Raw genomic sequence first — 13,372 nt, 5'->3', positions numbered from 1 at the left:
AGGGACTCTTTTTGCTATATATCTAGACACGATTCCCACTGATACATGTTCAGGAGATGAATTGCTGTATGGTGGGAATAATCTTAATAAGGGTATTTTATATAATAATTTTATGATGGTTAGAGCAGTATACATAAAATATGCAGTCATGGTAGCCTTTCTAGTGTTGCAGGTACTGTAAAATAAGTCTACTGAACGATCAATACAGAGGGTAGGTTTTTCAAGAGTTGTAAAGCTCATCCTGTCTCTCATTTCATCAGTCCGATTACTTCGCAGCTAAGACGCATAGGCACTGTATTTTTCCCCGCATTTTTTTATACAGCTTCAGCGTGTGACAAAGATTACGCAGGGTAATGCCTTTGAGAATCTATCCCCATTTTGGGAAAGAGCGGTTGTACGAGTTTTGACCGCATAGATTATATAAAGCTTGTTGTTCACATCATCCCCACACAAATCGCAAATTTGTTTTTCAAGAAAGCTCCGGAAAAACAGCACTCCGTAGCCAACTTTAACAGCTTAAAAGAACATACAACAGTGTATACAACTCTATAGCAACAACAAAAGCTCTTTTAAAATGGCCCTGCATGATAGACGTTACAAATTCACGAATGTGGTGGATATGATGCTCAGCAACCCCATGGGTCGTCCGGAATCAAAGCCGTTGCAAATCGACGCCCGAACGGGAGAAACCATAACCCTGAACCATCTGCGGCATTTGGTGGGCGCCATCCATGCAGGTCTGCGTCGCTTCGGTTTGAATAAGGGCGACACTGTTTGTCTTTACTCTCCAAACAATGTAAGCATATTATCTAGGGGGCGAAGAGGCAATACTGCAGGAATGTGGTGATAAATAATACTAATTGCAAACCGCGTAATAGATTAACATGGCTCCAATTTATATGGGAACTATGGCTGCTGGTAACTTAAATTTTGTTTTCATGAAGAATGATAGATAGCCGAGTCATGATATTAACAGTATATCTTACTCTATTATAGGCATGACGATCAGCCCAGCAAATACATCGTACGTGTCGGCCGAGCTACAAAGACAACTGACCGTGGGTGAAGCAAAGATTCTTATTGCTCATCCTGTTAACTTGGAAACCGCGCTGGACGCTGCAGCTGCCGTTGGCATGCCTCGATCACATGTTTTCTCCATCGTCCCTGATCCTAAACAACGTGTCCGATACTACCGAGATGTACTTGTGGATCATTTACAACCTGAGCTCCCGCCCATTAAGATGACGCACGAGGAGAGTATAAACACTGTTGCGTACCTGTGTTTCTCCAGTGGTACCACTGGAAGAAGCAAGGGCGTTATGACAAGGTACGAGAAACTTATCTTTTAAAATACAAAAGCGCTGTGAAATAGCAGCTATGGCAGAGCCAGTAGAAAGAATTAGTGGCTCTAAACACCGTCAAATTATATATAACAAATGTATAGCCATTACAATGTCATTGCCATGGTGTTGGAAACCAACAATTATGCGGGTATTTTTGCGGATCCGACAGTCAGCTCTACATCGCTTGCAGTTATTCCGTTGTATCACTTCAGTGGCATTAGCTCCTTCTTCAATATGGGCATCCCAGCTGGCAGCACCACTGTAATTCTCGAGAAATACAGCGTCAGAGCCATGTGTGAAGCAATCCAGACGTTCAAGGTTACTAGTTTGCCCGTCGCTCCACCCATTGTGATTCATCTTGTCAACCGTCCCGAAGTGAAGGAGTATGATTTGTCCAGTTTGGAGCGTGTTGGTACCGGATCAGCACCTATTGCAGCAAGCGTAGTTACGCGATGCCAGGAAAAGTTCAAGGTCTACGTCGGACAGGGTTATGGGTATGTCGAAAGAAAGGCAGCTACTGGCCTTGTAATAGATGTCGCTGGCAAACATCTAATGAGTATCTTAACAATATCTGTTTCACTACATTGCTGCTTTAGTATGACCGAGGTCTCACCTGTCATCACATACCAAATGCCAGAGTGGGCCAAACCCGATTCGATTGGTCGTGTTATTCCCATCATGAACAGTAAGATTATAGATTCCGAAGGCCGAGGTATGATCTAATCATAGTCAATTATATATGAAAAATACTGGCGCTAACGATACTATCACAATTTATAACAGAGGTGGGTCTCGGTGAGCCAGGTGAGCTGTGCGTCCAAGGGCCAAACGTTATGCTTGGATACAAGGGCGATCCTGAAGCCACAGCCAATGCTATTGATAAAGACAACTGGCTGCACACCGGTGATATTGTGAAGAAGGATGCCGATGGCAACCTGTATATCGTGGATCGTATCAAGGAATTAATCAAGTACAAGGGTTTCCAAGTGGCTCCCGTCGAGTTAGAATCCGTTTTGCTACAATGCCCCTATGTCTCAGACGCAGGCGTTATTGGTATCGACGATGAGTCCCAAGGCACTGAAGTTCCAATGGCATTCGTGACGCTTCCAGAGAAACTAAAGGGACAGGGCAACAGTGGTGTGTTGGCAAAGAAGATCGAAGAGTGGGTGGATGAGCGCGTAGCAAACCACAAGCGACTTCGAGGAGGTGTCCGTATTATTGACGAAATTCCCAAGAGCGAAGCTGGAAAGATCTTGAGAAAGGATATGAAGGATATTTATAAAAAGCAGCAGCAACAGCTCGGAGAGCGCGCATCCAGATTGTAATTTAAGAAAACACTCCGTGTAAATCCCCCTCTACACTTGGTAGTATATGTACTGTAATAGTGTGTAAACACTGTATTATATTAAAATATAAGATGGTATTCAATACCAATAAAATATAATAAGTTTGTTATGTATTAGATGCTATGAGCTGAAATCCTTTTATGAAACACCATCAGCATTCAGTAGTAACCTAAGAAAGATTTGTTTAAAAGATGATTTTCGATGAATTGTGTCACATACACATAGAATCGATGGTTTCATTCACTGTGATAACACAAAAACTCCCTGCAATATGTATTTAGAAATGAGATAAGAAAACCGTCTTTCACACACGAGACATAACCAAAAACCTCAGTTTCTCCACGTTATGTAAAAAGTTGATGAATCTTTCCCATGCCTGCGTTGTCCACCTGGAGTCTAAATATTTACGCCTTAAACGGTAAAAGCTTGAACCGCCATTGAAGGATTTATTAATCTTTACAGCAGTTGTGAAAAAGAAATATTGCGTACAGAGCACAGTCGCTGTGGGGGGAATTTATGAGTACACATATCACTTACTATTGACCAAGTTTGTTGCGCTGGTCATTCGATCCTATGTGGAAGACGATGATGCTCGGATTAAAAGAAACCTCCCCCAGGGAGGAAATAAATGATCGTATTGACATGTTATGAAAACCTTGTTCTTTTTTCATTACAGCCAACAGACACAAGAAAAGGCTGCTCTACAAGTGCGCCTCCACCTTTCATAGCAAATAAATGTTGGTGGGAATTTATTAATAATACGAGCGATAGTACGAAGGCGTAAAAGTTATCAGGATGGTAACGATTTTTTTTACATGCTACTTTATTACAGCACATTTAATTTAACTATGAATAAAAGCTAGATCGTATTTGATTAGGAGAGTGTTGAATGTACGGGTGGTGACATGATGGCTTCAGAATATTAATTAACATAGACTTGTGCAGTATGGGGAAGCAGAGCCACGCTATGGAATTTCTTTTTCCAGGAAGGGTAGAAATTGACAAGCACCCGCTTGTTACGCACTACTAAGAAGGTCCTTGCCTGGGAAATTTGCTACCTAGTTTGGTAAGTGTGACCAAACCAAAATTCTCCAGGAATACATAGCAAGTGTGTACACATAATGTGTGGGAGAGAAAAAAAGCAAATCAATCAAGAAAAGTGTCATCGCGTTCATCTCTTTTCTCTTCTTCTCTTTTTATTCTGCACACACGTTCATCTATTCTGATCGATTTTTCTCTCAATATCCACACACGTATACGAACAAAATGAGCATGTATTCAAAGCAATATCCATTTACCAACATCGCTGATATGATGCTTAGTAACCCAATGGGTCGATCTGAGTATCATCCACTGTTCATTGACGCACGTTCGGGCGAATCGATCACGTTATATCATCTCCGTCGGTTGGTGGGCTGTCTTCATGCAGGTCTGAAGCGATTTGGCTTGAAGAAGGGTGATACCGTCTGCTTTTACTCTCCCAATAATGTAATGAATCATCATACTATATTTTATGGTCTGTGGTTTGTATTCTTTCCTAGAGCATATGCTAACAAGTAAATGCTCTTTTTTTTGGGTACCAAAATAGATCAACATGGCACCTATCTATACCGGAGTGATGTCTGCAGGTAAAAGAAGAATTAATTGTCCTCACTATATATTTGTTTAATGAAGGGAGATATCATATTCTTTTAAAGAGTTATTTTGGTTATTAAACTTTCAAATCTAGGCATGACAATCAGCCCTGCCAACACATCATATGTTGCAGGCGAATTGCAGCGGCAGTTGGAGATTGGCGAAGCCAAGATGCTCATTGCCCATCCAAGTAACTTGGATATTGCCCTTGAAGCTGCCGCTGCGGCAGGATTGCCACAATCCAATATCTTTTCTGTCATGCCTGATCCGCAAGGAAGAGTTCCCCTGTGGTCTGACGTTCTCATTGACTTGAATCAGCCTCCGCTTCCTCCGGTCAAAATATCACATGAAGAAAGTGTTAACACGGTCGCATACTTGTGCTTTTCAAGCGGTACTACAGGCAAGAGCAAAGGTGTCATGACAAGGTATGCGTGCTTCTATTGACTGTATACATGTGTGAGAAATCAAAAAGTACTAAAATCCTGATATAACACGACGCTGTAAAATTATACAGCCACTACAACTGCATTGCTATGGTGCAGGAATCCAATAGCTATGCGGGTATTTTTGCCGACCCATCGGTTCAAAAGGTCATTCTCGGTCTTATCCCGTAAGTTCTTCGCTTTCCCTTCTTCTCTCTTTACTCCAAAATAAGAAAATGCCAACGCCACGTCGCTAAATATCAACACAAATGCGAATTTATAGCTTGTACCACTTTAGTGGCATCCATCGCGTGTTCAATGTCGGTATTCCCCAAGGAGCAACTGTCGTTATTGTTGAAAAATATTCGATCCCAGTCATGTGTGAGGCCATTCAACGATTCAAGGTCACTGATTTCCCGACTGCACCTCCCATCATTATCCACTTGGTGAACAATCCTCAAGTTGACAAGTACGATTTGTCCAGTCTCAAGTCATTGACGGTAGGCTCGGCACCCATTGCTCCAAGCGTCGTGGCTCGGTTCCAGGAAAAATTTGGGGCACCATTAATGCAGGGATACGGTATGGAATAAAAGTGTAACATCAGACAAGGAACCGTATTCTCACTATTCTACTTGCTGTATATTTTAGGTATGACCGAGGTATCTCCTGTCATCACGTATCAATTGCCCTCCTTTGCTAAACCTGAATCTATTGGTCGCCTAGCACCCATGATGAAGGCCAAAATTGTCGATCTGGACGGCAACGGTAACTATAGAAATGCTATTATTATATAGAAGTGAAAAGGGAACTCGAATTGTATGGGAGAAGTGTATCGATATAATACTTAATGATATGTCGTTTTCTGTAATAGCTCTTGGCATCAATGAACCTGGTGAATTATGCGTCAAGGGTCCCAATGTCATGCTTGGATACAAGGGAAATGCTGAAGCAACAGCCAACGCTATCGATGAAGACGGATGGCTACACACCGGCGACGTGGTTCGCGTGGATGAACAAGGCGATTATTATATTGTGGACCGCATCAAGGAATTGATCAAATACAAAGGTTTTCAGGTGGCCCCCGTTGAATTGGAATCTGTTCTTATGCAATGCCCATACGTTGTAGATGCAGGTGTGGTGGGTATCTACGACGAAACACAAGGTACTGAAATCCCTTTGGCCTATGTGAAATTACCCGACAATCTCAAGAGTCAAGCCAATGTTTTGGCATCAAAGATACGAGATTGGGTCAATGAACGCGTAGCAAATCATAAACGACTTCGTGGCGGTGTTCGCGTCATTGATGAAATCCCAAAAAACCCATCCGGAAAAATCCTACGCCGGGAGATGAAGGCAATCTACAACAAGCAACAAGCAGCTGCTGCTGCTGCTTCTGCTGCTAATGTGGAACGCTCTGCCAAGCTGTAAGAGATCATAGGGTATTAAATGTAGTAGACTGTTTTTGTTTCGATATGCATTATCATCTTTAAAGAAAAAGAATTTTACACCTATAAACATGAACAAATAAAGCATTGTTATGTGTACCTTAACTGTACATAGTATACGTATTTTTGTATGATATTTTAGACGGGTATACTTGTAGTTTATTGATATAGAAAAATCAAAAAGAAAGAAACTGCAATATAATGTACATTGGTTTTGTCAAAAATAAAAGAGGGAGATTATATGGATTCTGAGCTAGATAAAACTTGTCTGTGTAAGATAGAAGAAATATGAGAAAGAGAAAGAGAGAGAGAGAGAGTGTGTGTGTGTGTGTGTGTGTTTTTTGGGAAGATATTAATGCTAATACAGCTACTATTCAGTAGTAATGCGTAGGATGATGATTAACGAGGGAAAAGAAGAGTAAAAATTTTAAAATTGCGGAGAGCTCCATGCTTTCGGCCAATCGACCGAAATTTCAGGAACGCCTGTGGGACTTGTTTGAGCAGATGTCTTCTTCAATATCGAAGCTGAGCTCAAGGACATCCTACGAGTTGCTGCGGAGGATGCTGCTGCAGTTGCTGATGAGGATGGTAAACTGCTGTTCATAATCAAATCCATTTCTGCAACTGCCTTGGCTGCATACGTGTGTGCAGTAGGAGCATATCGCCAGCCATTTGCTGCTGATACGTTCTCAGGTATAGAGGCCATCATAGCTGCCGCTGACATCATCATCCACGACGACGAAGAGGACGACTTTCTACCACTGTAAAAGATGGATGGCAATCCAGTGGGTGTTGTTCGGCCACTTGCGTATGCAGAATCCTCGCATGTGCTACTGTCGGTGCTGCTACTGCTACCGCTAGTGCTACCACCACTTTCTTGATGATCCAAAGTATTGAAATAACCTTGATTATTGCTACTAGCAGTGTTGACGTTCTCGTCTCCAATCGTAGTTTGCGGCTGGTGGTGATTAATTGAAGAGGCTGTCTTGCTTTGACGCCGACACATGTAAGTAGAAGGAACAGTATAGTATTGTTTTGGGGAGGATGACTTATTGGTGTTCACCCTCACTTCGGATAAGGTAGGTGCGCTAGCAAATGCAGTTGTGGTACTATGACGACGTGGTGGCGTGGAAGAGCAGGATTCGCTGCTGTCGTCGTCGTCATCATCATATATGTTGATATCTGTTTTAAGGAATGTACGAGACAATCGACGTGTTGCTACCTTTAAGTTGTTACTAAAAACTCGTGAGCGGCGTCTATGTTCTTGTTGCTGTTGTGAGGATGGTGATTGCAAATATGGTGTACCGTGTGGTGGAGGTGTTGGTGGTAATGTTGTGTAAGGACTAGTGGTGGCGGTGCTGGTAGTGGTGATGGAAGCGATGCTTCTCTTTTTCGGTGGAGGCGGCGGTGACGGCAAAGTGAGCTGTGATGTGAATGAAGGAAGGAAAAGGATCGGAGTTACTGTATTGGTCTGTAGTCTAGATATGGCGGCATGGCGATCTCGACGGTCGCCTATATCTTTTAACAGCAAGTCAAGTCGGGTATATTGCTGCAAGAATGATGCTAACAGTGTTTCAAGTGTTATATGTATCTCACTAAATAAAAAAGGATAAAAATAACACAATTAGCTATTTTGCAACTAAAAATAAAACAGCAACAACATAATGGAATAAACACAAACAAAAAATATTGCTTACAGAGTACACTTTCTATGTTCAGTGATTGAATCACTGCCAGTTGTTGTTGTTTGACGGTATTGGTAACCTGACATGGATGAGTCTAATGATGCATACCATAATAAGGTTATTGAGGGATTTATATTTTAGATGAGATCTCTGAGTTAGCGTGTAGTATCATACACTTGCCAGTACATGATTTTCATGCAGCAGAACAAGAGAAGAAAGAAAAAAAGCTACTTACCATCTTCATCAATAGAATTCATATTGTGTTCCTCGTGCCATGCGCTCCAACACCGCGATCCATCACAAGCACTGGTCTTGAGCGCAGTGTCCCTAAAGCCCCATTGAACTGTGGAGGATGACCAAAGCGGGCGGATCCTCCAAAACAGGCATTGCAAGAAGAATATGCGCACACCACTATTCCAGTGCACGATAAACCGTTCAAAAAGATAGGGGTGAAGCAAAATTCGGTTACACAACATATCGAGTAACTCTGCGCGTTGTGTCAAGAATCCAAAGTTTGTAAAAACAAAGGCCAGTGTGCGCATATGGACGATCGTATTGTCGGCTTGTGCTAATAGGAGGTGGATTGTATGAAGAATAAAGGGGATATCGACGAGTAGGGATCCGCTATCATGAGTGTGATGTTTCCTATACTCGTGGTAAGACAAGAATCGGAAAATAAAATTGTTAGTTCGGCTGTATCAGTCTTTTTTTCGTCAAAGGAGATGGTATTCGGAAAACGCAGAACAAGTAGCAAGTCCTGGCTTCTTTTTTTAAACATACTTTTTCAGTTCGGTGATCACACTTTCCAGGAAATCGATGAGACCTTGTAGGAGGTAGATAAAGGTTTTTAAATAGCATGAGTATCGTATACACACATAAGAATGTTATGCTGATTCGATAAGTTCACTACTACTTACAAAAAACACTTTCGGGTGAAGTCCAACTAATGCTTTTAGTGATTGCTCTAAGCCAAACATTGATCATATCATGATAAACAGTGATATCAGATCTACTGCTGTTTTGGTGTTGATGATGACTTGCACTACGGCTATCGTTCGAAGGGCTGGTTCCCGCAGGGTCAATTGCACAAGATGTTAAACAGTATGCATATCGGCGCGTCGCCGATTCAAGCGTTCTGGGTTTTCCTGCATATCCTGGATCTGTAGCCATGGTGCTAACAGCGACAACATTGATCGCAGGCACAGCTGTTGAGACGGATGAAGTGGGGCGTGATTCAGTAAGCGATGATGATGGAGGCGATTTGTTACTGGAAACATCGGAAGGTGCCACTACTTTTGCTGCTGTCGGGGCTGGTGTTACCATCGGAGCAACAGCTGGAGAATCCGGTCGAGGAAGCGCAGCAATGGTCTTGGCAGATGAAGGCGTTTGTTGTTGCGTTGATGTTGCACTGGTGGCTGCAGTTGCAGTATACTCGTTACACCATGACATTTCTTCCATTACAGACGATCGTAAAAGAGAACTGACTTTCTCCGTCATATAAGCTGCAAAATGCACATAACCTGGCGATACGGCCAAGTACGCGTTTCTTGTCTGCACAGATGGCAAGTGGTGGTGGCTTTTTGCCTGCGTACCACTATCTCCTTGCATTGCAGCATGGATATATGCGCTCAAATGTATATGATATCGTTGATAAAACATAATGAACAGGGACCGGTCGCTTGTCTTCCATCTGTATTAGTGCATTACCCAATTTATTTTTAGCGTATATCCACAACATTGTTATTAGGCAGTGTGTATAATGTAATATGTATATATTAAGAGAAAGAGAGGAAAATAAATAAAGAGCTAAAATGAATTGTATAAATCAAAACGCACCTTGAGATCCAATGCCCTTTGGATTTGAGTGGAACACGTAGTAAATGGCGATCGTCGCTGCGGCTTGTCAGGTGGGCAGGCATGGTTTTGCATAACTGAGCTCGACTGATATAAAGGAAAGATACGATTGTGTAACAATCAACGCCGCCACCATTACATTGCCAAACAACAACATACAAAAAAGTTTAGTACATGCGTATCTTCTTTTAAGTTCTTGTTTCACAATAAAAAGAGAATATCTTAATATGTGATATATAAATATAGAAAACAGAAATGTCTCAATACGAACTAGGAAGTTTCTTTGGGGAAAACGTCATCGTCTTCGTGGCCTACAAGTTCTCTCCTTATGCTCGAAATAGTATCTTGTTGCACAGGTAATGTTTGCAGCAAAGCAGATGCGAGGCCTGGTACTTTAAAGAAACATTGTGCTATATATTATATGCATGTATAGAAATAGTGTAAAATAAACGTTAATGCTGTTGTAAATGGTATCAAATGTTTTCAAGTTCCTTTGCAAGTACTTACCAAGAATATGGGCGCAAAAGATGATGGTACCGGGATGAACAGCAGAGACATCTGCAGTGTCGATAGCATAGCTTAATGTTTTGTTCAACAATTCGTGATATTCGGACAAATACGCCCATTCAGAGCCAGATTTGACATCATGATGTCTCCCTAGTATTGCTACTACGGGTGCTTGATCTGTTTTTTTTTTAAAAAAAAAGAGAAATTGGGGGATAGGGATGCGCCAAAAAAAAGGCAGGGATGAGCGGAAATCCCGTAGTGTATATAGGCGTAGATATACACACACACACACACGCATCCAGAGGTGGTCCCGCATGGTTAGTTTCCAGCTTATCAATTGGCTTAAAATCCTTCACCCTTACCATAGTAAAGAAACTCGTTCCTGTTATTTTCGAATACATAAAAAGAAACAAAGTAGACAGTCAGTTAAAATAGGAATAGCTTATTACGGATGTGGCTTAATCGAGTAGGCGGATTTGCTGCTGTGCAATGATCACAAATGCTACTATTCTCTATTTTGACATTACCGAGATACGATTTCAACAAGAGATTCAAAGTAAGATGTTCTTTCGGTATGTTGAAGGAATTGTACACTCTCGACCAGTGCTTTCCACCTGTGATTGAGATATCAGTACGACCATGAGTGTATCGAACAAAAATAAGAGTGCCAAGACTATTTTACCATTGAAGCAATATCAGGATCATTGGAGATGCTGCCGCTGCTGCTGCTGAAGCTGATGTATTATCTCCTGTCTGATGTTGAAGCTGCTGCTGCTGCTGCTGTTGCTGTTGAGGATGGTGTGACACAGACTTCTTGGAGCCGCTGCGTAGACCCAGGATCCCCTTAAGGGTTTTCTTCTTTTTAAACGACTCGGCGGCAGTGCTTCTATCATGACTATTCTGTTTGACAGGGTGCCGAGCTGTTGTGATGCTCCGGATACTCTCGCTTTTGCTCGTTTTCGGTGTTTGTCGTTTGGTGTCATCTTGATGATGATTGGAGCTGTTGTCACGAAGCCAGGGCAGTAAAGTTTGCTCGACTATTTGGGATCGTCGTCGCTGGTTTTTCCTGAATCTATTACGGTTGTTATGTACGCATGAATTTTCGACTCTTGCTTTTTATTTATTTCGTGGAAATACGGCGTGTTTTTATGTGATGGGATAGGTTCGTCATTTACTTTTCTAGCGTTTTCGTCAGGAACCGAATATCCTCTTCTGTGCTGCTCATCACTTGGTTATTAGAGGGCAATGGAAGAAAAAGTGTCAAAGGAAGATGAGGATAGAGTGAGGAAGAAAAGTAGCTATTAGAAAAGAGAAAAAAGAACACACGATTTCACGATATGCAGGAAACAAAAAAAGAAGAGAAAAAAAAAAGAGACCAGGCACAGGCTCACAAGAGGACACATCTAGCCTCAGCTAATAAATAACAAAATTTATATTTACCGCCGCTTTTGGGACAGCTCCATCCCAAATGCCCCGAATGCATGTTTGCGATCGACGGGATAGATAACGAAACCATGAGCAGCCGGAGTTGATGATCATACAAGGCGATTGGCACAGGCACAGGGACATTTATTTTCCCTTGTTACATACGTTAGCTCTCTTTTGGGGGTGTGTGGGAGGGGGGTGGAGGAGCATCTCTTTCACTTTCACTACTACTCACTGCTATACTTCTTGTGCCTCGAAACGCGTTGTTTTTTTCTGTTCTGTGCAACGTAACAACCACATGGTGCGTGCGATAGTAATATTCTTTTAGCGCCGTATTGTTCTCTCTCTCTCTCTCTCTTCACTCTGTCCAATCGTGTTCTTTTTTACCGATCCAATTTTCTCTTCTCTCTCGGACCTTGACGTCGTACCTTGTTTTCTATTTCTTTTGTAGGAAATAGTGTGGATGCTTGAACGTGGCCGCGGGGGAGAGCATACTGTCTTTAGTTTCTTTTAAGAAGGACCAGAAGTAAGCACGACTTTATGCATTTTGTCGTCATGACATTGCCATGACGACTGACCATGTCCACCATGGCAATGAAGAAATGGGACTTTCGTACGTGCTCTTTCTTTATTTGACAACAGATCCTTCTTCGATGCCTCATTTTAAACATGTGGTCACGGGTGCGTACGGAATTGATAACGCAAAAGTGGATATGTGCCTTATATTGATTGAATTATTTATGATGACGCCAAATCACCGATTAGGCTTGTTTCTCTGTGTCTAGATGTGTGCTAAGGTTACCTATTATTATGGCGAGTAAAGTATAATAAAAATCGCACAGCGCCCCAAAACTAGTAGGAAAGCGACGGAGCGATTTCGGCCTAAGACCAGCAACATGTATTGATACTTTTAAATCCTTCTCAAAACACTGCGCCACGACGTTTGAGATGGCGAATGGATAGGCTTTGCTTTGGTCGTTCTCGGGAACCTTAACAGTACTCTATTACCTTTCTGTTACGCAAAAGTCGTACTTTTAGAGGTAAAAAGTTATTTTATTCCTTCATTTTTTTTACTGGTCATATCGGTACTAGTTTTTGCTTGTGTTCCTGTTCCTGTGTATACACGATACGCATAAACAAACAGCGATAAGGAAGCAAACAATGTCTATGTATCATCATCCAGCCGCGATACTCGCATTTATCTTAGTTCGACCTGTTATTAACGCATGCTGGTAATTAATTTGGATTTTTTACTGCATTACCGTAGATGAGAATGGATTCTATGACAACGTTAACAAAATGCCTACCTTATTTGTAATGAGATACTTAGCTTGGCTTTGTTACGTCACGGTAAACAAAACACAAGCCTATCACTATCCAAATATCATTCTGCGCTACCCGCATATATTTAAGGAGGGAGGATTAGTATTTCGCCTCTTCTATATATTTTTTTCTTGTGCTGATAGGGGCAAGTAGGGTGATAAACAACCTTCTCGATCCCGATGTCGTACTTTTTTGTCCTGGAAAATCGATTTTGATATGCTCGTATATGCTGAAAACCGACTGAAAGACTTCTTTGGCAGCAAGACAAATAAAAATGAAACCGTCAAGCTAGTCCACAAATGATATGGGGATCAGCGGCTTTGTATATGTCATTTTATTTCGGAATCAAGCCGAGTTTATAAATAAGAAGCCAAAATTATTATGTGT

The 13,372-nt window shown here is 41.8% G+C and overlaps 3 protein-coding genes across 3 annotated transcripts; 2 read left to right on the top strand and 1 right to left on the bottom strand.

Moving 5' to 3' along the window:
* Positions 1–574: 574 nt before the first annotated feature.
* Positions 575–2,668, top strand: BDB00DRAFT_871993 (uncharacterized protein; the record flags this gene model as incomplete). The annotated part of the gene is made up of 6 exons (XM_053126898.1): positions 575–796; positions 879–918; positions 997–1,327; positions 1,445–1,837; positions 1,940–2,055; positions 2,127–2,668. The coding sequence occupies 6 exons, from the start codon at positions 575–577 to the stop codon at positions 2,666–2,668; spliced, it is 1,644 nt and encodes a 547-aa protein (XP_052980011.1).
* Positions 2,669–3,955: 1,287 nt separating this feature from the next.
* On the top strand, positions 3,956–6,194 carry BDB00DRAFT_905965 (4-coumarate-CoA ligase 2; the record flags this gene model as incomplete). The annotated part of the gene is made up of 7 exons (XM_053128594.1): positions 3,956–4,177; positions 4,278–4,317; positions 4,419–4,749; positions 4,839–4,934; positions 5,030–5,325; positions 5,395–5,511; positions 5,618–6,194. The coding sequence occupies 7 exons, from the start codon at positions 3,956–3,958 to the stop codon at positions 6,172–6,174; spliced, it is 1,659 nt and encodes a 552-aa protein (XP_052980010.1). The 3' UTR covers positions 6,175–6,194.
* A 120-nt stretch (positions 6,195–6,314) lies between these two features.
* Positions 6,315–11,020, bottom strand: BDB00DRAFT_821506 (uncharacterized protein). The gene is made up of 11 exons (XM_053123394.1): positions 10,920–11,020; positions 10,765–10,851; positions 10,600–10,619; positions 10,238–10,414; positions 10,002–10,140; positions 9,713–9,817; positions 8,794–9,566; positions 8,657–8,699; positions 8,112–8,521; positions 7,889–7,970; positions 6,315–7,786 (listed from the first exon to the last, which is right to left on the bottom strand). Exons 1-11 carry the CDS (start codon positions 10,940–10,942, stop codon positions 6,619–6,621), a joined length of 3,027 nt encoding a protein of 1,008 aa, XP_052980009.1. The 5' UTR covers positions 10,943–11,020; the 3' UTR covers positions 6,315–6,618.
* Between the last annotated feature and the right edge of the window lie 2,352 nt (positions 11,021–13,372).

This window comes from Zychaea mexicana (genome assembly GCF_025766255.1).
Source record: "Zychaea mexicana strain RSA 1403 chromosome Unknown BDB00scaffold_33, whole genome shotgun sequence".
Taxonomy (NCBI): Eukaryota; Fungi; Mucoromycota; class Mucoromycetes; order Mucorales; family Lichtheimiaceae; genus Zychaea; species Zychaea mexicana.
The sequence above is the reverse complement of the archived record's forward strand: the minus strand, read 5'-3'. Positions and strand labels throughout refer to the sequence as shown.